The sequence below is a fragment of the Ischnura elegans genome, chromosome 8 (genome assembly GCF_921293095.1).
Source record: "Ischnura elegans chromosome 8, ioIscEleg1.1, whole genome shotgun sequence".
Taxonomy (NCBI): domain Eukaryota; kingdom Metazoa; phylum Arthropoda; class Insecta; order Odonata; family Coenagrionidae; genus Ischnura; species Ischnura elegans.
Genome location: NC_060253.1, coordinates 75,005,959 through 75,031,570, shown reverse-complemented (window position 1 = coordinate 75,031,570; position 25,612 = coordinate 75,005,959). Strand labels below are relative to the sequence as shown.

The following is a 25,612-nucleotide window of genomic DNA, read 5'->3' as shown; positions in this document are numbered from 1 at the left end:
TCAGAGTGACGGATGATTAGATGATGCACACGCACTGCGGACATTTTTCTGATCTTAAAAATTCGAAAAACTTATCACAAGGTCCGGAGGATGTTGCATAACTATTGGATTCTTACGCACTTACTTATTTGTGGAAATTCAACTCCTATATTGCATAGCCATTTGGGAAGTTGGCTGTGGAGTGAATTTTGACTACCTTTTCCGCGTCGTCTAGCCCCACTTCGAGGCCCCTCCCCTCGCCAAATTACCTCCCACTGGAATACCATTATATGCTCAGGAAAAGAGTATTTCTTTAATTTTGGGATGGGTGAATTTCCATTAGTCCCCTACCCTTGATCTGCCACTGCTTCTATCATCTCAAGAATATCTGGAAGATTTATACAAAGGAAAAAGCATAAGAATGAAATCGATGAAAAACGAAGGAGGAGTGGATACAGATGACATGGGAGCCCCAATTTTGAGGTGAGATTTTGATGCGGTAGTAGGAGATCTCGGATTAATAAGGTATTTGTACCCTGTTTTTCAAAAATTCCCCTCCCTGGTTTTGGACCCCCCCCGGAAAAAAATTCATGGCTATGTCACTGACTTTGCATGTGACTCGATTATTTATAAAAGTAAAGGCAGTGGTGTCGTTGGGCCGGTAAGGCATACCCCCTAAAATCCAAACTCGTGATAAGCGTACCGGTTAAACCGGATGTATAATGCATGTTAAGCTGTTGGCAATTTTTGGTGAGTACCACCTAATTTTTTTCCCCAACTACTACACTGCAGATATTTCAGGCTGTATAATGTCAACGGAGTAAAGGAGACTTCGTTGATTTCCACTAATTTATTTTGTCCGTACGACATGTTTCGAATCATTGAGGTCATTATCAAGTCACTTAGATCATAGAGATAAGTCATAGAGATCATTATCAAGTCACTTGATAATGACCTCTATGGTTCGAAACATGTCGTACGGATAAAATAAATTAGTGGAAATCAACGAAGTCTCCTTTTCATTGTCGAGTATTAACTTCCACATGGTTGAGCCAAATACAATTGAACGAGTCAACGGAGTAGTTGAAGCTCATGTCGGTGATTAATTTTAATCGCCTATATGGTTTAATGAATGTAGACAGGCTCAAATTATTTTCAAATGAACATTCATTTCAACTAAATAACACCTGAATGCGCTCATGTTACCCCAAATATCCTTTCGAACATGGTAACACCGCTGGGCAAGTTCGGGGGGTCGGTCGCCTCGCACAATAAAGACTGGAAAAAACAAAAGAACTATCACAAATAAACAAAAGAACGGATAGAAAAATAAACAAAACAACTTTTATTTCCAATTGCGAGGATCTTCCGCGAGATTCCTCAATTCGAGTTCGGATATGATTTGACAAACGCGCACTTTGGCCTCCGCCATGAGACGAGGCGAAAACGTCATCACAGTCGAAGCCATGCTCCGGAAAAATATCTCCACAGGATGCTCTACTCCATCAGTCCTCCTCTCGACCGACAGTTTCTCCTGAAGCACATGAAACCGCTCGTCAATGTCCCTCCTCAACTCGTGGAATGCCCCAGGTCCGGGGCCAGCGACCTGTTCGACGGACGGTTGAGGTGGCGGTAGGCTAACGGAACTGTGCGGTAAGCTGACGGAACTGTCTTCGCCGCAGTCCGGCATCAGAGGATCCGATTCCGATAAAGGATAGTGCTCCAGTTTGATGTCTATGCTCTCCTCGTCTTGCGCGGAGTTCTCCGGTATCATTTCGGCCGGGGAGTCCGCACCTTCCGTCCCTAAGGACTCTTCATTGCACTGGACCGCGAACGATGCAGCCTGGACGTATATGGGACCGTTCTGGGATTGCTGTTCTCTCACCGCTTTCGGAGGCAGCTTTCGCCTGTAAAATGATCAAAAGAGAATTAGAACCGCATTTATAATGTTTTGGACAAATACCCCTTATCAGCCTCCATTCCTCAATATACCCTTATAAATATATCTCCACTGAAAAACTATCCCTCCACTGAAAAACTATCCTCGTTCCCAAAGAAAAACTGTCCAGCAATGGCCACGAAACTTAGGGCAAGTGACCCTATAAATAGGCGGGGCCCGAAAAAACATCATCAACAACACAAACATCGCCAACCGGAATGTGGTACAGCAGTAGTCTCAACTGTAGAATATTTGAAACCAAGAGCGAAGTATTTAAGAATAACATTTCATTAGATACTTCAAATGGAGGTATTCGCTGATTATGTTTTTCACTCTCCGAAAAAAATTTAACTTGACATCATGAACTGGCTCTGAATCCTTTCTAACCCAGGGCTCCTTCTCGGAGGAATTAAATTTCTAGAATTCTGATTTTTTAAAAAGCGAAAAATTTCTACTCAATCATATTTATTGTGGCGGCTACAAATTTCGCCATTAAACTTTACAGCACAAAAGAACACGCAGTTTAAGTCTTTCCTGAATAGAGCTGAAAATGCATACATTTATTATGTCACTTAGGAAAATTATAGAAAAATTCCTTTATGCTATCGAACTGTCACGGACATGTTGGTGCATAGCTTTCCTCTGACGTAATGAGACGGAAATTCAATATGGACGCCTGCTGTCCGTAAATTACAAGCAATTATTATTATTTTTGTTATTATTATTATTAAAAAAATGAAGTTACAAGTCGACCATTCGATCGGGCATATATTGGTTTTACCCAAGTTAATTCATGTCGTTGCAATAAGAAAACATATACATGGGGAAACACATAGGTAAACAATAATACAATATAAACTTAACTCTAAAAATAGTGAACATAGAAAAAAGAGAAAGACCCTAATTAAATTATTTAACCTGCTCATGAAGATCTTGTGTTGGGCGGAAAGGGCTCAAAAACTACCTTAGGTAGACCGTTCCAATTCCCTTTTCCCCTATGCAGGAAAGAACATTTCATAGAAGTTGAAAGCTGCTTGGGAGGTTGAATTTTGTGCTTTTGATCTTTTCTTGTCAGATAGTGCGGCTCTTTTAATCTATTTTTGATGTCTATCTTCGCGGGATCACCAACATAGGATTTGAAAAAGCCCTTCAAATCTGCTTCATAATCGTAAAAATAAAAAGGAAATGACACTGTCAAGATTATTTGAAATTCCCTTCACCCAAAAATATGCTTGCCCTGAAAGTTCATCCATTATATCAAGGTGACTCGTAGAAATTGAACAACATTAGATTATGACCTCGTTATCTCACAGTGTAGAGTATTGCTGCGGGTCATTTTGAGTAAACAAGTTGATATAATTCTAAAATTGGATTGAATTGGGAAATTTGGACATGGGATTACTAAATTCGACCGTAGGAGCAACGTACGTAAATATCTTCACAATAACAAGTAGAAAATTTTCTGATTGGAAATTAAAAGAAATCGGAAAATGGAAGGGAAGGATGAGATAAGACGAAAAAAACCTTCGTCATTTCGCCGTTCTTTCGTCATGGTCATTCTTTTATTTTACACTCACTCATAATTTAAAATAAAAGAACGTGCGAGTTGCAGCCCACTTTTAATGAGTTGGTGACGTCATTAAACTTCTGATTATATAACTACCTTTTCATCGAAGGAATGAGTGGCACACACGAGAAAAAAAATCGAACCACGCGAAGCCTCTGCACAAGGTCTCGGAGTATCTAAAAGAGGCAGTGGACCGCTTAATTCGAGCTCGTGGCGAATCTCACCATTTTTATATCTCTGCCATAACAGACAATAAAAAACCTGTTTAATTTGTCAATTGGTTTCCAGAACGACTCCTCAATGGGATTTATTGATCTAAGGGTCATTATTAACAATAATCCGCGATATCTTATTCGGTTGAGAGATAAAATTTGAGTGGAAGGTTATCATTGGCATTAATTTTGACATGGCCGTAAAAAAAAATCCGAAAATTGGCTTTCAACTTTTCCTTTTTGCTAGGTTTAACGTTGATACCATCATAAAAGCTCAACATGAGCCTCAAATGGAATCGTAATGGGATAGTGGGAAGAGCCTTTGACTATTGATAAAGGATTGTTTCGTTCCCCTTACTGGGAATCATAAAAAATAGATAGGTCAAGTAACATAAAAATAACTGATTTGGGCTACAGCTTCTTTAAAGAATTGCACTAACGGTGATAATAAAACTGGTTCCTTAAAATTTTATTCTGAAAATGTCAAAAGAGTTCATAAACGAGAAAAGTTAGCATGGTGTAATAATGAACTTTCATTTGAATATCAACAGTGTGTTCTGTATTCAGTTTTACAAATGGTGTTCAGTTCAAACGTGTTTTTGCAGTAACTTGTGTGTATTTTAGCAAAAAAGTGTTGTTAACAAATGTGTTTTAGCAGTAAGTAAGTTTAGTTTTAGCAGCATGGTGACAAATAGTTCAGTATTTGGACAACCTTACGCATTCGAACTTATTTGGCGGTTTCATCGTAAAGGAGAACGATGTAGAGATAACCATAAGAAGGTAATTCTATAAATAAAGCTTACATGCGGCAGCCACCAACAATTGGATAACTATCACCATTGGATAGCCACCAATAAATCGGATAGAATTGGTGCAAAAAATTAGAATTTGCGACACTAAATAAGTTCGTTTCAAACCACACAATTAGTTTACTACGTCTCGCAACTCAAAGTTCAGCAGCTGCATCTCAGTTATCATTAGGATAACCGTGGGATGGGAAAGGCTAACCTATGGTTGCCGTTGAAATGGGGTATATATAGCTGCTGATGACATTGCCTAACTATATTCAATCATACGACTTGACTTTTATAAACAAAAATAAGAACTTAAAATGCAAAGCGCCATTGATGATTGCCTCATATTCGAGTCAAAATATGTTTAAAAAAAGGGCCTCGGAAGAAAAATGTAAGGGTTTTTTGATTAATTCTGAAATATTTTTGAGCGCTGGTTCGAAATTTGAATGCCAATTTTTTCTAGCGAACTTTCGTGACCCAAATAAAAAAATCTAACCACCTCAAGAATTTCCAAGAAAAACTACATTTTGACAAGCCTACGAGTAAAAAAAATAAGGCACACACACTCACCTCTCTTTCATGGGGACATCGTCGAGGAACCGCAGGTTATCATCGTCGTATTTGGACCTAGAGGGTGCGTCATCATCCAACCTGGCTTTCTTCTTGTTTTTTCTATACGAGTCTCGTATCGTCCTCCAGCGGGTTTTGCATTCAGTGACTGTTAAATGGAAAAAAATGCCTTAAATAATGACCATCCACTTGTTTCAAAATCGTTCGGGAAATATCAAACTTCAGCCTCAACCACGTGTGAAACATGATTTATAAAAAAAAAACTTCATGCGTCATGCCAAACCCCCCCCCCCCCCCCCCCAGAATAGCACGCGATGTTCGATATCTCCAATTAAGTTAAAATTCAAGAAAGACTAGCAATAGGAAAAAAGGAATAAAATTATAAATTCCACGCATCAATTGTGTTTTTGAGGTTAATACATAACTACTCACAGGATCAATAATGGAATCAAAAGTTTTTTTTGAAAATGATAATGCATTATTTTTATATTTAATGAAATGGAATCGGTACATTTGCTTCGCCATCAAAAAATAGGAACGCGTGAAGATCTGACTTCGTTCTTTTGCCAGTTTGGGATGGGCATTTAAATATAAAATCGTTTCAGGCTTGAGTTTGTGGCAATGCCATATTACATATACATTATAGAAAAACAAATGGTAATATCCAGTCTGTAATATAAAACTCCACAACCCACCATGGTTTCAGCATATTATGTCATTTTCAAGGTGATACAACGAGCACCCTCTCAGTATATATACCCAAAGCCAAGGAAGGAGGTGGGGGTTTATGGGATTGGAGAAAGACGAGAGGAAGGTGGAACAATTTGTGTGAACAAATGAATGAAGGCCGATAGCATAAAACAGACAACATGGGCTGAAGGTCAAGGTTTATCCGTCATAGGCAGTGGCGGATACAGATGGGGGGCGCAGGGAGCTCATTGCCGAAGATTGCAGAACCACAATTACATAAGATGGCATTGTCTGGTACATATGTACAATCAGTTTAAATAATTAATAAATTATTAAATTTTGCATGTAACTTGATAATATTTTTCATTACGATAAAAGCATAGGTACACAAAATATCTTTTGCACCCCCCCCTTAAGTTTTTTAGTTTTTTCTATATCCGCTACAGCTCATAGGTAGCGGTGGCGTAACTATGCGGGGGTGGGGGTAAGGGGATAGATCCCCCCAAAGCCTCAGAGAAAAAGGAATGAAAAAAAAATTAAACTATTGCTTAGTTTTGGCATTTAATAACTGCATCGGTTTAAATTTAAATTTTTAGTTCCAAAATGATGTATTTAAAAAATAATTAAAAAAAAATATATATTATGTATTTCCAGGCATGCCATTTTCAAAAAATTTTTCCGGACCCCGTTGCCTGGGAGGGGGGGGTCGCCACCCCGGGCCGCCTCATCCCCCCAGAGCATATTCCTAGTTACGCCACTGATAGGGAGGCTAAACTTTAACAAAGGTGAGTCAGTACAGAATAAAACATAATAACGAAGTCCATCCGGGCTATTGGCAATTTCAAAATTTTCCACAAAATACAATTTAAGCTCTTGGTCGTTACAATGTAAAATATATACGTCAAAATTGCTAAAATGATGGCTCAGGCATAAATCATTGGCAAAACAAGATTTTACGTCACTATATATAAAACTTCTTCTATGTTTCTTCACTCTGTATGTAAAACTGCCATTCTGACCAAGATAACAGTACCACAGTCCTCACAATTCATTTTATACGCTCCACTTTTGTCCATACGATCATATTTGTCCTTAGAATTAAATATGGTCTACTCAAGCGTCAATGGGTTATAAAATGAAACAGCAATTATTTTTGGGTACAATATTCTGTAGTTTATAAGAAATACTTCTTTTGAGAGGTAATTTGACTCAGCGGGTACAAAAACCCCTTTGACTGGGGAGGAATTCCCCAGACCTCCGGTTCGCCCTCTCTTCTCCCCCCCCCTCCTCCCTTCGTCCCAATCTAGATCCGCCGCTGCTCATCGGTACGACCAAATTGAACGCACCTTCGACGCGGCCTTCCAATGTGAGATAATGAAAATGAAAAAGCAGGAGCAATTTCCACAATTTTACATTTATTAATACTACCGGTTTCGCTTTTCAGCATCATCTGGTACCATTCATTTTCATTATGTCACGTTTCCACTCCATCTCGCCTGAAACCTCAGACTATATTCCAATGTGAGGACAAGGATGGACATTAATACGGTAAAAATGACTGTGATGTACCTAAATAATAGCTTAAGCATTTTATATGCCATTAAAAATCAATCGCAGTGGCGATTTTACACGAGAAACCGTTTAAGTTATCACTCAGGAGCGGTCCCTCAAAAAAAATGATGGAGCGATTCTTGCTTTATGCCTTCCGAGTGATAAAAAATTCTCACCAGTTTTAGACATGGACTTGGCGATCTCCTCCCAAACTCGATTCTTCAGATTGGCATCTCTGAAACCCGCGTCGGACGCCTTGTACAGGTACGGATGCTTCTTCACCAGGTATATCAGCCTGATGTCCATGCTGTACGTGAAGTTCTTGGATTCCATCTTTCACGGCTGCACCAGTTCTAGCGGAGCACAAATACACTATTATGATGACGACGGAAGTATATGAATAAAAGTTCACTTTTTGCGTCGAGGAAGGACTGGCGGTCCCATCCACGCACCGTGGGAGAACGGCCCCCTCCCCTCCAGCAGGCCGCAAACCACGCGACAAAACGAGTTGACCGGCCAAGCGGAACCACCGCTGGCTTATGTAGTGGTAGTGGTCCGACGAGAATTCTCTCCCGCGTCTGCAGCCTTTTGTCCACGAGGCTGAGAGTGCGAAAATATTTTCGCAGATTCACTTTCGTAACTTATCCCCTTGCTGACAGCACGAGGACCCCCAACCGGCCAACACACACGAAATGAACACCATTGATAATGGATTGGTCTGCGTATTGTCACAGTCGAACTTGCCATTAAGACCCTCAATCGAATGCCTACGGAGGGATTGGACCCGACAATTGAGTGTTGAGAAAACAAACAATGCTTCCATGGGAAATGGCCACGTGTTTTAAACGTTGGTGCAGGCAGCCAGGCGTGATTCACCAAAAGTCCTCACGTCACAATGCTTGAAATCACGAGTGTATTTTGATGACTAACCAATTCTTCCCCCGATAATACCAGCAGCAGGCCTGATTAGAGAGAGTCCCTAGGGTAAGACACAACATTTTCTACAAGACTATCGAGTAATCCCGCCTATTTGCTGATATCTTCATCGGGCTGTCACTTCGGGTGTTAACTACGCTGCTACACTAAAACCCAATATCACGTTAAAAGAAATGCTCGATAAGTTGTCACTGCAGTCCGCCGCCGACTTCCTATCTACCATTTATCAGCCTAAAACTCGCTTGTCCACCTCCAGCAATGGCAGTATATAGCTCGAAACTCGAGTGTAGCCAAAGTCAAAACGTTTCCTAAAAATTGAAACCCCGCATTTACGCAGATATCTTTACCGAGCTTCAACCAAATACGATCAATATCATAGCAGTAGAACAATAACAACCAACAATCTCCAATTAATGAGACGAAAAGCACAAGTTAGTTTGGGCAAACTCAACAATAATTCGTCTCCAGAAAGTAAAAACGAAAAAACTCACGCCCCATCTTTCGGCAACGTCAAACAAGACTCGAACCAGCTGATTCGTGAAGATGTAAGCTGCAATAACCGGGTATCACGCGACTAAGAAGCGTAAAGCGCAAGATAAGTTCCACCCGACTCTGCTGTAACACTTCTCCTGATATCAATAATAAAAACACACGCGTATTGGCTTCTGTTCACGTCGAAGGACTCGAACTGGGTGACACCCGAAGAAGGGAGGACGTACAACGAAGACAGCTCGGATGGTATGCTCCCCGGCGCAATACTTACGCAACTGACAACCTCTCCCGCCTCCCTACGTGGAAAGTCGCGCATCGGTGGCCTCGTCCGGGCGTCGATAGCAGCGCCGCGCGAGACTCGGCAGCGGAGGGGCGGGGTTCGGAGGGGGAGGAAGAAGAAACGAACGCGGGACTCTCGGCGCAGCGTTGCCAAGTGCGGGCGCAACACATCGCGCATGCCCGGCCTTTTCCTTCCGCTAGCTCCTGCTCGTATCCCTCGCTGCGGGGTCAGTGGCGGCGAGGTTTCGGGAATCGTTTAAAGATTACGGTCACGTGAAATACCTACCTCCGGTGCCCTATCGATTGTGTCGGTGCGTGCTTTTGCTCTACTTTGGCTAAGTAATGATAAGTTGGGAGGGGACTAACGAATGTATTTTTTTTATTTCATCGTAATATTTTTAATCAATTCTATTGACTGTCAGTATTCCATCGAAAATAAAGAGATGAGATAATTTTACGCATGTAGTCCATACTATCGAAATCAAAATTTTTAATATTGTGATACGCACAGAATTATAAGGCAACGGCTCAGATCTCGAGTGTTTATTTTAATAAATGTGATTTAACGAGTCGAATCCAGAGTCGCGCTAAAGTAAAAGTCACGCTACACAAAAAATAAAGAATTTGTGTTTATCTTATATATTTCTCAATGCATTGCGTTTGATTGTCAGGATTAAAACCTTGATCTCATTGTAAGTACTATTCTACCGGGAAAGGTATGGAGCGATTCTGTTCGGCACCACCCCTTTCAAGCGGTACATTTCCTTTTTTTCAGGAATATCATGCCTGTAGCTATTCATTCAATCCTAGGAGTAGAGGAACTCGATTTCCGATCTTTAACTTATTACTACTGAGCGGCTTACCTATAGCGAGCGCTATACCACCCGTTCTCATCAAATGAAATACCTTGTCAGCTTACCTATAACCAAAATTTTATTCGAAAGTGTTCTTTACATCGATATTGCTTATTCATGGAAAAAAATGTTTACACAAAAAAAGATTTACTGAACAATCTCGCATGTAAGGGCAGAGAAGCCTGCCTTTTTCTTTCAAATTTGCTGAATAGTTGATAATATACGATACAGTTTACTTCATTTCGTTGGAAGGCGATCTCTAACCTAATTAATAACCTAACAGCTAACCATTTTAGGGACTGAAAAAAAACGATTACGTGATTCAATCTTGCAACTAATGGCTCTTCATTTAAATTTTCACTGAAAAGCATTTATGTTCTTAAACGTCTTCAGTGAAAAAACTTAATACCCTCAATCACGCGATCATCAACGCGGGGGCACAAGCAAGGCCGTATCCAGGATTTTGTTCTGGGGGGCACAAGGATACCTCGTAATACAAAAGGAACGCAATCATAATGGGACCATATTAAAAATCTTGTATAGTTTCGAGGGTCCGGGGGTGGGGGGGGCACGTGCCCCCGGGCTCCCACCTAGATCCGCCTATGTACTCAAAATATAAATCCTGATAAATATTGTTTCCTTACTACAATGGTTAAATATCCCGCTGCTGATTTACCCTGATTTTGGTGGATGCTCTCTTTGTCTGGGCTATTCAGCTGATAATTTATTTCTTGCTTCTCCCATCGCTTGTTTTCCTGCTTCCCAAATAGCAAAATTCATCCTCATCTATCAGGTTTTGTTTCCCTATTTTAAAGTTAGTCTTCACTTCTTCTCTTTTGCTACATACTACTACTAACATATTGGTTTTCTATAAATAAATATTAAATGCATGATAAATACTAAATATTAACCTCGGGACGTGTTTGCATAATGGGTACAACTTTGGGCTTCTAGCCGAAGGGTTTTCCGTTCTTATTTATGAAATTTTGGTAGCAGTCTCTGTTGTCAACTTGAGAGCAATATGGGCTTATGCGTAGGACAAGAGCCAATCACTGCTTATTTTAAAATCGTTCGAGGTAAAAAATGTAAGCCATTCGGAAGGAAATAGCTTAATTTGATCTTCAAATTGTGCTTGATCGAGATATGCTAAAAAAAAAGGAGCTTAAGATGGTATACCCTGAATCACGCGATCATTTACTGCCCATTTAAAGGCTAGCTGCTGTTGTTGCTTTTCAATGTCTTATCAAGAGCTCAAGCTGTCCTTTAAGGGTCCACACGCTCATTTCAACCTTCCTATATTCCACCACTTGCGCTGCACCCTCAATATTTACATATGCCAAGTTGATCGCGATATTTAACCCTTTTTAACCCAGAGCTACTTTATATATTTAGATATTTCCTAAACAGAGCATATGATATGTACATTTTTGATGTTGCTTAGAAGCAACATTGGGTTATAATGGGTTAAATCGCTCTCAGCGATATTTGGAGTGCGATTAGCTGACTGATTTGTTTTCAAAAACATCCTCTGAGATGGAAATGTCACAAAGATCCAGTGGCAGATGCAAATGGGGGGCGCGGCCCCCACTTGCGGGGCCCTCCGCATTGCCGTATATTGCAGAACCAGAATAGTATCTTTTTTATATAATAAGCTGGCATTATCTTGCATATGTGTATAATCAGCTCAAACAGAAATTTCATAAAATTTGCATGTTACTTGATTAATTTTTCATTACGATAAAAGTAAAGGTAGATCAAGATATGTTTTGCGTCCCCCCCTTCAGTTTTATTCTGCATCCGCCACTGCAGGGACCGCATGAGAGGAGGCCCCTGATTGGATGTGATGTTATACATCTTACACGGCTTCAATTGTCATCATAGCCGATGGATTTGGTCGATACGACATACGATAGATTTCGTCGACACATGGTCATAAATCAGATGACTAACGAAATTTGAAATAATTTTTTCGTATTGCGTGACTTTTACGTGAGTGAATCTGGATTCGACTCGTTAGATCATATTTATCACCATAAACAGTCGATATCTCGGTCGTTGTGATTTCCATAGTATGGATGACATGCGTAAAATCATCTCACCTGTTTAATTAGCTTTATGGAATACGGCCTATGGATAGGGCAGTGGCCATGCAATTTGGGAAAAAATGCATACCTCTTCTACCTGCTAATGGGTAATGGTTTATGAAGGGTAAAATATAGAGTAATTCGCTTTTATTTTGTTATTTTTCTGGCATAAACGAAAATTTATGCTATAAATGTTGCTATAAGACAAATAACCTAGTTACACAGTTTGATTGCAGAGTCTACATGGATAAAACTCTTCCAGTTGTTTTTGAAATTTTTCTTTTAAAAATCAAGACTTTTGGTCGTTATTATATATTTTCATCTAAAAAAAATAATAAGTGGGCGCTGCTTTCTCTTATTTAAGTGGAATCAATTCACCTAAATTTAAATAAAAAATTAGTATTGAAGATTTTTTTGTATTTACTTCTCTATTCAGTGCTCGGTGAGATGTTTTTCCAGTTAGTGGTGCTATCGAGCGATTTCTCATTTTTCGGAGTAAGGAACAAGTGACCTACTACCGTTAATTAGGTTTTTCCATCTGGGAATTGAACATCATATTTTAATATTATGGACCTCCAGGGATATTCACTGGCCTGGCGTGCACCACTGTCCTTTAGGTTTGTTGAATGAAATATCGCTGCCTCTACCGCTGCGAAGACAGTGAACTCGAATGGAAATAGCAGTAGGTTACGTATGTTTATGTTCGAGCCCAGTTCCTACTTACTTACTTTAAGAAATTCATTTAATACTGGAGAGAAAATTTATCAAGAAATATTATTTTTTTAACTGTGTGGCATTAAAACGGATGCGTTTGTTCTTAAGGTATTAGTTAACCTTCGGTAAATTTGAAATGAGAGATATTTCAATGATTGAATATGTGCCAGCCATGGAGAAAGGCGATTGTGGAGGTAATTCGGCGTAGAAATTTCACGCTTACCAAAATATTTTATTCCCGATTTTGGAGTATGCATGGTATGAAGGATTAATGGCAAAACATAATGTAGTGGTGATACTCTGAAGACCGTATCTTGCAAACGTTTCCTTGGAATACGAATATGTATTAGTTTACCTCAAAAAAATTTATTACAAAAAACATTAACATTCATAAAATATTTGAATACATTTTTAAGGCCACAATGACTTAAAACCTTCAAGTTGAAATATTCAATTGACATTTTCGAGAATGGGGTAACATAAAATATGATAAAAGGTCCTCAGTAAAGATGTAGATACTAAACTCTTACATGTCAACCAGGGGCCGTATTCTGTATTTCGTCGGTACCGCACCGGTCGGTTTCCCTTCCCAGCCCACCGACGGCACATCATTCCGTACCGACGACGGTTTCCATACCGACGACGGCTAATTCAGCGATTCAGTATGGTCGTCGGTATCAAACCAGTCGGTACGGTTCCCTCTCCTTCCCAAACAGGGAAAATCCGAATATATCCGAAGTTGGAAGTCATCTAACGTGTCTCCACCAATGAGAAGGGTAAAAACAAGTGAAGACTCATTGGCAAAGTTTGTTGTCGTCATTCTCAATCTTTTTATTTGCGGAAATTACTACTTATTGCTAGATTAAGATAATCGATATTGGATAAGTTGTTAACAATGCTTATATAATGTGTGGTAGTAATGCTGTACCTACAGAATCGAAGGAAACAATATTACAACATCACAATAAAGTTGGTATGTGATGGAGATTGTTGTTGCTGGAATGAATTATTGAAACTATCCTTGAGATCGTAGTTTCTTTTTTTAAATATTGGTTCCGTATAATGCTATTTATTCATGATTTAGTAATATAGTTGTCATTAAGTAAGTTCCGTCTAAATGTTATCAACGGAAGGTTATGCCATTGGCACCGTAGCAGACGAAAATAACATACCATGGAACGTGAACGTAGGATTCAAATGTAAATGTCATATTAGAGGAACAAGTTAGGAAATTGCTTTAAAAATATGGAGCTGGGTGTAATTAAAAGAAGTGTAATGACGAGGAAGTAAATAAATTGTGATTGGGTGAAATGCATATGTATAAATTGCGCATTCCAAGTGAGAGAAAATTACAATATTGCGGTAAACCTCATACTTATTAACAAATATCTTCTTTTATCGTCAAGGGAATCAATGGCTGACGATGAAATGAAATATAGTTGCCTGTTACAAATGAAAGAAACTGAAACCGTTGTGGCAAAATTCATTTTTAAATAAAAAGATCTTATTTCTATGCCGAGAGAAACGCCAAATTGATGATTGAGTGCAATAACAGTCGCCTATTCAGAGTGAGATATAGTGATAACATTACGGCAAAACTCATATTTAATCAAAAATATCTTTTTTATGTCAAAGGAGCAAATAAATGATGATAGAGAGAAATAAAGCCTATTACAAGCGAGTGAAATTTCACTTAAGTGATAACATAAATGAGAGAAAGTCATTATATGTTAGCAAACCTCATGTTTATTAACCATTATCTTATATTTCTGTCAAGGTAATTAATATAGATGATGACACAGTGAATTATAGAGGCGTATTCGAAGGGGCAGAAAAAGATAACATTGCAGAAAACCTCATTATTTACTCGGTGATGAGGTAAAAACAAAATAAAACGTACAATGCGCACCGGGGAGTTCATGAAACCCACTAGTCGGTGGCCGTACCGACACCTTTTTACTGTCGGTACGGCTACCGACGATCTCCCGTCCTCTCGTCGGTGCCGCACCGATCGGGTTCGTACAGAATCGCACGACTTCTTACCGGGAGTCGGTGTGACGTCGCACCCGACGAATCGGTGCCGCACCGATCGGTTTGGAGTTACAGAATACGGCCCCAGGTTCGACGTCTACAATTGTGATTTTCAACATGAAATCAGAGCTGGCTGCATAAATTAACGGTTTAATTTGGAGCAAAACAATAACTGACCTTCGGTGGGTACCATTTCAAAATATCTAAAAAAAATACACCCCTACTATGTATTATTATATTATGCTATATGTAAGCGCGGTTTCATTTAGATTATTATAAGCTGTGAGACGACGAGGGTCGCCTCGAACGGACTTCCTTTGAGACCCAGCCATTAAGCACGTTCCTGCTGTCATCGAGAGAGTCGCTTGAGAAATGATCTCTCTCGGTGGCCCCAGGGGCGTGGGGCTGGACAGTAGGGCGGATCGGAAAAATCGATTTTTTTTCAAATCCATCTGGCCCAATGAAAAAAAGTTGTGGGACCGATCAAAAATAAGGCCTGAAAAATTTGAGACCTCTAGGTGAACCCCTGACCCTCGCTCAAATGCAATTTAGGGGGGGAAGGTTGAAATTCGAAAAATATAGTATTTTATGGTCATTTCCTATAGATTTTGCCAAGTTACTGCCCTTCTACTGCAAAAATGTCGTGCATTTTGACGTATCTGCCACCGTTTAGCCACAAAATGCCTAATTTGAGTCCGCGCCCGCGAAGAAAATATTCCAACGCCCACGCAGCGTCGCGGATACAAGAGCCGCAGGCCGATCCCCTCCCCTCCCCGCTCGCTTCTACCCCTCCCACGCCTCCAATACAGCAAAATTCATCCCGCGTATGCTGCTAGGAGGTCGTTTATCTTTGGTAATATAAATCGGAAGATGGTAGAAGGTAATAAAGGAAGCTTAGTGAGACGACTTGTCCCTTATTAGGCGCCTCGTCGGGGTTAAACAAATCGATGTTACCAACTTTTAGAGAAGTGATGAAATATTTTTAGATCCGAGAACACAGGAAAGGAGCCTACGGTTTATGAAAAGGCCTCTCGAGTGGCCATAAAGGTGTGCGAACTATGGTGACGCTTCCCTTCCATTATGTGTGTGACTAAATGGATTTAGCGGTACAACAGGAAGTACTAAAAGTTACGGAAAATGCGAATTGGCCAAAAGTAGGGTTTTTGCTAAAGAACAAACCTGAAGCACTTTTGAAAGAACATTTAAAATTATGCGATATTTTTGCGTGTAAATGCAAGAAGGAGCATAATGTTCCCCCCAATCAAGAAGTATGTTGAGAGACTAGCGGACGAAACTAAAGATGATGACTGCTGGATTGAGTCCTAAAGAAACTCGACGACTGAGGAAAAAAAAGAGAATCGTCGGAGAGTGTTAAGTCAACATCGTCAATTCTTGTATGGGAAAATAGTATCAAAATTTTTCTTCATCAATTCATCCGAAGAAAATTAAACTGAAGATAAATCATCCGATTTTTATCTCTACGTTCCTCATCAAATAAAAATTCAGGACTAAACTCAAACTGGAACTTCTGCGCGGAAAATGCGATAGAGGTATATGCAAGAACCAAGAAACAGCAATGATCGTCCCCGCAACTTTAGTTGACGCAAAAATCATAACTTCGTAAGAAACATCCAAGGTAGTTTGCAAGAATTACTTACGTAGACAGAAAAAGATGCTAATTATTGTGAATACGAAAAGAGAGGTATCAAAGGGTGTCATCAAAGGGCTACATTTTTATGGAGTGAAACACTATACTTTTGTCTGATGAAAAAAGGCAAGAGCACTTATCAATCCAAGTTTAGAGGGGAATGTGTGATGTTAGTTGAAGAAACAGGGTCCCACTTTTGGGTTTGCGTCCCCCGTCGGAGGATTAGCAAAAGTTATAAAATCTGCGATTCTCAATTCCTTTCCGAGTGAAAATTAGATACACAATAATAAAAAGGATTTGAATGCGATGGTGAATACCGCCCAAAAAGGAGGCATCATCCCTATGCTACAAGCATAATTCCAACATCCCTTGCTATGCGAGTAAACTCTTCTCGGGATTCCCACCGGGTTAATTTTTCCAAAACGGCAAACGTTTCAAGCTCCGACTCGGGGCTCATCATCAGGGATAAATTTCGTTGAATCCCTAGAGGAGTTTACCCACATTATTCGCCGGGAAAGCATCAAATCATATTTCATCCCTCACAGAGGTCTATTTGCTAATTGCACTAAGTTGACCTAGATTTGCGGCATAAACATTGGGAGGGCAATCTAAGGACCGAATTTGCGTTGTTGCAAGTATGCGTTTGGCGGCCGATCCGATATTTTTTAAAGTGCTGGATTTTAATATCAACTTTAAGGACTACTCGCTGATGACATATTGGAGAGAGACCACAGTACCTCCGGCTACATCTGACCTTAGTGCTGTGGATTTTCAAAAATCTATTGATGAACTTTCAAATTTGAAGTTAAATATTTCTTTTTATTATAGATACGGACGTGAGATTCGTGAAGAAGTTCACCAAAACTTTGTTGACAACAGCGAAAGACGAGGAATGACACTGATGTAAAAAATACAGATTGGAAAGCAGGTAATTGAAAAATTCTTTCGTGATTGTTCCTCCACAGACGATACTGAAAAATTAAATATTTAGACTAACGAAGTAAGACGCACTTGGTGTGAATTTTGGTGCATTTGGCGCGTGGGAGAGGCTTGAGGGGAGGGGGACGCGAGCGGCTTTCGTCCAAAATCCATTTAATCACATCTGTCGGAGAAAGCCGAAATTGGAGCGCATATCCGAAGTTCGCACACCTTTATGGCCACTCGAGAGGCCTTTTCATAAACCGTAGGCTCCTTTCCTGCGTTCTCGGATATAAAAATATTTCATCACTTCTCTAAAAGTTGGTAACATCGATTTGTTTAACCCCGACGAGGCGCCTAATAAGGGACAAGTCGTCTCACTAAGCTTTCTCCGACAGATGTGATTAAATGGATTTTGGACGAAAGCCGCTCGCGTCCCCCTCCCCTCAAGCCTCTCCCACGCGCCAAATGCACCAAAATTCACACCAAGTGCGTCTTACTTCGTTAGTCTAAATATTTAATTTTTCAGTATCGTCTGTGGAGGAACAATCACGAAAGAATTTTTCAATTACCTGCTTTCCAATCTGTATTTTTTACATCAGTGTCATTCCTCGTCTTTCGCTGTTGTCAACAAAGTTTTGGTGAACTTCTTCACGAATCTCACGTCCGTATCTATAATAAAAAGAAATATTTAACTTCAAATTTGAAAGTTCATCAATAGATTTTTGAAAATCCACAGCACTAAGGTCAGATGTAGCCGGAGGTACTGTGGTCTCTCTCCAATATGTCATCAGCGAGTAGTCCTTAAAGTTGATATTAAAATCCAGCACTTTAAAAAATATCGGATCGGCCGCCAAACGCATACTTGCAACAACGCAAATTCGGTCCTTAGATTGCCCTCCCAATGTTTATGCCGCAAATCTAGGTCAACTTAGTGCAATTAGCAAATAGACCTCTGTGAGGGATGAAATATGATTTGATGCTTTCCCGGCGAATAATGTGGGTAAACTCCTCTAGGGATTCAACGAAATTTATCCCTGATGATGAGCCCCGAGTCGGAGCTTGAAACGTTTGCCGTTTTGGAAAAATTAACCCGGTGGGAATCCCGAGAAGAGTTTACTCGCATAGCAAGGGATGTTGGAATTATGCTTGTAGCATAGGGATGATGCCTCCTTTTTGGGCGGTATTCACCATCGCATTCAAATCCTTTTTATTATTGTGTATCTAATTTTCACTCGGAAAGGAATTGAGAATCGCAGATTTTATAACTTTTGCTAATCCTCCGACGGGGGACGCAAACCCAAAAGTGGGACCCTGTTTCTTCAACTAACATCACACATTCCCCTCTAAACTTGGATTGATAAGTGCTCTTGCCTTTTTTCATCAGACAAAAGTATAGTGTTTCACTCCATAAAAATGTAGCCCTTTGATGACACCCTTTGATACCTCTCTTTTCGTATTCACAATAATTAGCATCTTTTTCTGTCTACGTAAGTAATTCTTGCAAACTACCTTGGATGTTTCTTACGAAGTTATGATTTTTGCGTCAACTAAAGTTGCGGGGACGATCATTGCTGTTTCTTGGTTCTTGCATATACCTCTATCGCATTTTCCGCGCAGAAGTTCCAGTTTGAGTTTAGTCCTGAATTTTTATTTGATGAGGAACGTAGAGATAAAAATCGGATGATTTATCTTCAGTTTAATTTTCTTCGGATGAATTGATGAAGAAAAATTTTGATACTATTTTCCCATACAAGAATTGACGATGTTGACTTAACACTCTCCGACGATTCTCTTTTTTTTCCTCAGTCGTCGAGTTTCTTTAGGACTCAATCCAGCAGTCATCATCTTTAGTTTCGTCCGCTAGTCTCTCAACATACTTCTTGATTGGGGGGAACATTATGCTCCTTCTTGCATTTACACGCAAAAATATCGCATAATTTTAAATGTTCTTTCAAAAGTGCTTCAGGTTTGTTCTTTAGCAAAAACCCTACTTTTGGCCAATTCGCATTTTCCGTAACTTTTAGTACTTCCTGTTGTACCGCTAAATCCATTTAGTCACACACATAATGGAAGGGAAGCGTCACCATAGTTCGCACACCTTTATGGCCACTCGAGAGGCCTTTTCATAAACCGTAGGCTCCTTTCCTGCGTTCTCGGATCTAAAAATATTTCATCACTTCTCTAAAAGTTGGTAACATCGATTTGTTTAACCCCGACGAGGCGCCTAATAAGGGACAAGTCGTCTCACTAAGCTTCCTTTATTACCTTCTACCATCTTCCGATTTATATTACCAAAGATAAACGACCTCCTAGCAGCATACGCGGGATGAATTTTGCTGTATTGGAGGCGTGGGAGGGGTAGAAGCGAGCGGGGAGGGGAGGGGATCGGCCTGCGGCTCTTGTATCCGCGACGCTGCGTGGGCGTTGGAATATTTTCTTCGCGGGCGCGGACTCAAATTAGGCATTTTGTGGCTAAACGGTGGCAGATACGTCAAAATGCACGAAATTTTTGCAGTAGAAGGGCAGTAACTTGGCAAAATCTATAGGAAATGACCATAAAATACTATATTTTTCGAATTTCAACCTTCCCCCCCTAAATTGCATTTGAGCGAGGGTCAGGGGTTCACCTAGAGGTCTCAAATTTTTCAGGCCTTATTTTTGATCGGTCCCACAACTTTTTTTCATTGGGCCAGATGGATTTGAAAAAAATCGATTTTTCCGATCCTCCCTACTGGACAGGGCTGGTGGCCGCTAGGAGAGGCAGTTGGTGTTGTGCAGCGAAACAAGGTGTATGGCTTGGGACTGAATAAAGGAAGTTGCTTGTGTGAGAGAGTTTGGACTTGTTCCCAGCTTTGTTTCCCCCGAACCCCTTTACCGTCGGCGAAGACGACTTACATATATTACGTTACATTATATCGTATTATAATTCTATCGTAAATGCCTGAACCCCCTTTTTTCGGGAAGAATTTTTGAAAGCTTACAATTTAGAAATGCTTCAATTACTTTTTTCTATTGCAAATAATATATTTGTCGATCCTCATCGCCATCTAAGTCCGCAATGCTATTTTTAGGGTTACCGATATCATCAGTTTTTTGAGTGACTGAGCGCAGGTAGGCAGAAGTATAGGGAGAGGTTTTATCTGTCGCAAGTGTGAAAATAGCATCAATGGAATATGAACTACGTCTCTCCACCTCGGAACTTTGTACACCTCTCGTCTGGCGACAATATTTCGGGAAAAATTAGTCATTGATAGGAAAAAAAAACACACGAGATAAAGAAAGAGAGGGAGGCGATAAGGCTCGCTAATCTGTTGCGCGTAAATTTGTCAGTGGAAGACTGGCGCCATTCATATACTGATTCTATGGAAGAAGGAGGAGAAGAAGCGCAGCTCCCTTAAGGCTAATGGGTATAAATTTACAGTGCTGCACTCTGGTGGCCAATTCTCCCTCAACGGCGCCAATTTCAAAATGGCTTTGTACTCAAAAACTTCCAGTTGTGATATTTTACCAGATATGGACCACCAAGGCATCAAAATAATTACAAAGTTATTTATGATCTCGATCTGTTGAAATGAAATCTGTGTACTCAATGGTTTTAAGTCTTTGGCTCTGCCTCAAATGGGCTTAATTTGTCTAGGCAATTATATTAGACAACAACAATAAATAATGCCTCTCCTTATTTGACATATTTAAAATATGCCATTATTATTCTAAAATAACTTGGGATAAAAACATGAGACATTAAATGCATACTAATAGAGGGAAAAATGAAGCACCGGTCAGAAATACCAGAAATATCACCAATGATGTCTAAGGGGAAAAAATGGTGGTAGATAGGAAAATAGTGATACATAACCTATTCCATGGACAAATAAGAACCAAGACTAGGAGGAGACTGCCTACAAGAGTATATTCAGTCGAAAGTACACGCCCCTACCATGATGCATGGTGGAGGAAAATGAAATAATTATAATCGGCAATAGATGTTTATTGAAACAAAAACATCATTGAAGTCACCGTCAGAGTAAGTCTTTACAATGCAAACCAGCCCATATAGACAAACATGAAAATTAAATGTAAAAAATATAACATTCTGAACAAATATTTAACATAAACACCAATGGATTCACAATTTGAGTTATGCAACAAATGGGTGGTCCAAGGCACAGCATATTACAAAAATAAAAACATACCATAGCAATTACTATTAACAAGAGTAAACTCGTTTCAACCATGGGTTGGCCGAAGCAAATGAAAATATATATATCAGCACGAATAAAAATTAACCAATGCATGTGTGGTCCAAACATATCAATTGACATGGCCAAGATAAAATTGTATCAACCAGGGGGTGGCCCAAGAAAATGAAAATATTTATCAGCACGAATAAAAATTAACCAATACATGTGTGGTCCAAACATAGCCATTAACATGACCAAGATAAAATCTAACCAACCAGGGGAGGGCCCAAGCAAATGAAAATATTTATCAGCACGAATAAAAATTAACCAATACGAGTGTGGTCCAAACATAGCAATTAACATGAACTAGATAAAATCGTACCAACCATGGGTTGGCCCAAGCAAATGAAAATATGTATCGGCATGAATAATACTTAACCAATACAACCATTAACCAAAAATAATCCCCATGCAATAACCTATATGCACCACTTTCAACATATCTGCCTGTTCAAAAATTTCACGGCCCAGAAAATTCTGGCCCTCACATAGACCTCCTTGAATAAGTTCGCCGAGGAAGGACATGGCAGACTTAATGTAGGACCACTCTCGTCCAGGACTTTCCTAATGTACCTTCCAACAAAGTTCTCATTTATACACTCATTGAAAATGCATAGGAAAATCTTTTCCCAACACATAATCACGTGAAGGACATGAATGTGACAGAGGCAGCACAAGATGACCATAATCACCACCCAGCTCCTTGTGACCTTTTAAGTGGCCAAAAATTTGATGCATGTCCACTTGTTGCATGTCATTCTCATCTACTAAATGCTCTTTGCACTGCTGACAGTTGTGCCTCTTCAGAAATAGGCGGCAAACATAGCCCGCAACATAATACATGACATTCATTTCATCCACTTCAATTTCGGGACATACATTATGGTCTTTAAATCCTACATCTACCTCACGGTGGGAATCAGTGGCCCTAATCCTAGAACAATTTTTTTAAAATCGCATGGCTGGAAATCACATTCAGCCCTTGCGGAATAATCTCTTTTAATTATGGTGATACATTAGAAAATTAAGTTAATTTGTCAAGGGAAATAATACCATTACGGAAACCGACTGCCTATTCTTAAATATTAACAAAAAAATCGTTCCACGTACCCATGCCCATCTAAACGCGTGGTGTGCATGCACGGAATGGCGGCCGACCCCTAGCATAAAACTGCGACCTTCCGAGCAAAGTTAATTATTAGATTTACGTTGAGTAATAAGAACTCTTTAGAACCCGTCCCCCGCTTTACCAACTTTACATCACCATCCGAGAAATACTTTTACGACAGCGTCTCTTGGACACACTATGTGAATGAAATCAAAGGACCATGCTCCACAATAGTTTCTCAAGGGAAATAATACCATTTCGGAAACCAACTAGGTACGTATTCTAAAATATAAACCAAAGCGTCCAATGTACCCATGCCCATCAAAAGGCGTGGTGTGCATGCACGGAATGACGGCCGACCGCAAGCATGGAACTGCGTTCTTCCGAACAAAATTAATTATAACATTTAGGCTGAGCAATACGGACTCGTAGGCGAATACAAAGGTGGGAACCTGATTAGATAGGATTAACAAAGCCACATCTTCGCCCGAGTATGTCCTTCTAACTTCAAAGCGTGACCACGAGGAAATCCATAGAATTAAGAAATCGGTCATTTCCCGTTACTTAAATGCATTTACATATAAATGTGCACTACCAAAATTATAATTAGGTACTCACCACAACGCTCTCCTGGTTTCCACTCGTAACGGCTGGGAACTGCATCTTCACGCAATAGTGCACGTGGCGTCTTGCATTTATAATCTCTCTCAACGAAATGGTCGCTACAGAGCCTCATATTTTTTATGTCTTTCTCCAGCAAATCTTCCCGGAGAGCAAACTTCAGCCACTCAACCGCCCTTGAAAAAAGCATGCCGTGAGAGTGTGCATAAGGAAACAATAAATTCATTGATACGTTCAACTTCATAGATTCCACTTACCTATTACGATCTTTTGGAAAATAAAATAAAGATACCGGTTCATCTGTCCGGCACCCAAAAAAATTGTTGCACCAAAATGCAGCGCAATATACACCACGCTTCCTCTTCGCTCCCGAGCAAGTTTTCGCCATCATGGCCGCCTAACACCCAACTCCCGTTACCTTTCAATTCGTCTACACACGTTGGCGTCCTAGGTGAAAGTGAACGAATTCGAATTGACTTGGCGGCAGCACTGTCGAGAAAGAGACATCTACCGGCATACGAACAAATGTTGAAGCTGTCCCTCTTTCTTCCATGCTGAATCCCTTCTAAGAGCAGTTCACTGAAAATCGCGCGAAGCGTTGAAAAAACTACGCAATCCCCAGTCGAAACGGAAGCGTTCGGGGAAGTGTCCGGGAAGTGTTGCGGGAGGGTTCTGAAGCGTTTAACGGTATTTCGACGCTTCCCGGCAGCTTCCCGAACACTTCCTCAACACTACCTGACTGTCGACCCTTCGATTGCCGAACGCTCCCTCGCCACTTCGTGGTTGAAACCGGTTGAAACACTTCCCGGACGCTTTCTGAACACTCCCCGTCTCTCGATACTTCGGCTTCGCTATTTTGGTCACAGGACTTCCTCAAAGGATTACTAATTTGTAATTAATAAAGTATTATAGAAAGGGTAAATAACAGTTGAAGTTGCATTTGAGAGAATTCACAAACAACCCACGTGAAACGGGAGCGTCGATGAAGTATTTCGGGAACGGAAGTAGCGGCTGAGTGTTGTGGGAGCATTTTAAATGTTATCACAGTAGTACACTAAAAACATCTACGGCTTTACACAGTGCAATTTATGGTAGAGAAGAGGATGGACGTGCCGCCGTAGATTTCCTGAGTCCCACCGCCGCCAGCGAGGGTCGCAGTTGATACAATCCCTTAGAATTACCATAGAAACATTGAACAGCGGTAGACAGGTGTCTACCAACTCCGGCTCATACCCGGAGGTCTAAGGTTCGGTTCTTGGACGCGGTAGATTTTATTTATAAATTTTTTCTACCTTTCATTTAAAAAAACCTGCTGTTCATTATTATTTCCATGATTTACAATTAAAATTTTATTTTTCCATAAGGAAATCTTTTTCTGCAATGTGGCAGCGTCAGGTGTTGGATGGACACTTCCTGAACGCTTCCGAAACGCTTTCGGAAGCGTTCCTAGTGGGCCATAATCTGCTTCCCGGACACTTCCGCGACACCTCCTTGTGGAGTCGGTGCAGACGACGCGCAAAATACGATCGTCGGCTGTTTGGTAGTTCCGCACGCCACCGCCAGTGGAGCGGAGACGGCCGGTCGGTCGGAGCAACCAGCCAGAGAGTTCTACGCCTACCGTCTAGCAGTAAACGTGGTCAAGGCTACCAAGGCTACTACCTGGTGTAAAGAGCTGATCGATTGTAGTTGTCTTCCGCAATAAAAGAAACGCTCACCACGACCGGTTTCGTTACCTTGTAAAAGTCTTTTCCTTTGAAATTGAACCAGCCACATCCTCAACGCTACCTCAACACTCGCCCGCCACTTCCTGAACACTTCGTCCGACGCTTCCGCAACACTTCCTCAACGCTTCGGTTTCGCCTGGGTCATCCTCGATCTTGGAAATTGTGAGCTGATTCACCCTGAAATCGACAAGAAACATCCAAAAATTCAACTGTAAACAGCAACTCCACTCTCTTCATGCCTGCCAAATATTGCCTATATATATTGCCAGATATTCTCCATACATGCCAGAAACTCCACTCTCTTCATCATCGTCACTGGTCAAAAATCCTAAGATTGGTTTGGCGCAGCTCTCCACTCAATTACAATTTAGAAAGGCTTCAATTACTTTTTTCTATTGCATATAATATATTTTGTCGCTCTTCATAGACATCAAAGTCCGCTTCAGATAATCTTTTCACATCTAGCGAATTTCAATATCTAAGATGAAAGCGGAAGAATTCATCATTTTAGGATGTTATGTTTCTATAAACAATGACAAGCGTTAAAAATCATCATCATAAGCTAGCAATCTTATTATTGATTTGACATAGCTATCCAATCAACTCTGCTAACACCCAGTCATTTCATATCATCATAATCACTGGTCAACAATCATA

General features: G+C 40.3%; 1 protein-coding gene across 3 annotated transcripts; it reads right to left on the bottom strand.

Annotated features, from left to right (window-relative positions):
• Positions 1-1,301: 1,301 nt before the first annotated feature.
• LOC124164124 lies at positions 1,302-23,688 on the bottom strand. Of its 3 annotated transcripts, none has more exons than XM_046541306.1 (4): positions 23,489-23,688; positions 23,229-23,407; positions 5,062-5,209; positions 1,302-1,886 (listed from the first exon to the last, which is right to left on the bottom strand). In XM_046541306.1, the coding sequence occupies exons 1-4, from the start codon at positions 23,620-23,622 to the stop codon at positions 1,325-1,327; spliced, it is 1,023 nt and encodes a 340-aa protein (XP_046397262.1). In that variant the 5' UTR covers positions 23,623-23,688; the 3' UTR covers positions 1,302-1,324. The 3 variants fall into 3 exon arrangements, with proteins under 3 accessions (XP_046397262.1, XP_046397264.1, XP_046397263.1); XM_046541308.1 differs by lacking the exon at positions 23,489-23,688 and adding an exon at positions 7,479-7,655 and having other exon boundaries at positions 23,229-23,302; XM_046541307.1 differs by lacking the exons at positions 23,229-23,407; positions 23,489-23,688 and adding an exon at positions 7,479-9,051.
• Between the last annotated feature and the right edge of the window lie 1,924 nt (positions 23,689-25,612).

Coding starts and splice junctions, on each gene's coding strand:
- LOC124164124 (XM_046541306.1), bottom strand. CDS start 23,622: ATGATGGCGAAAACTTGCTCGGGAGCGAAGAGGAAGCGTGGTGTATAT. Junction 5,210..23,228: donor GAAACCAGGAGAGCGTTGTG/GTGAGTACCTAA, acceptor TCCATTTAACAG/TCACTGAATGCAAAACCCGC. Junction 1,887..5,061: donor GATGTCCCCATGAAAGAGAG/GTGAGTGTGTGT, acceptor ATCATTTTACAG/GCGAAAGCTGCCTCCGAAAG.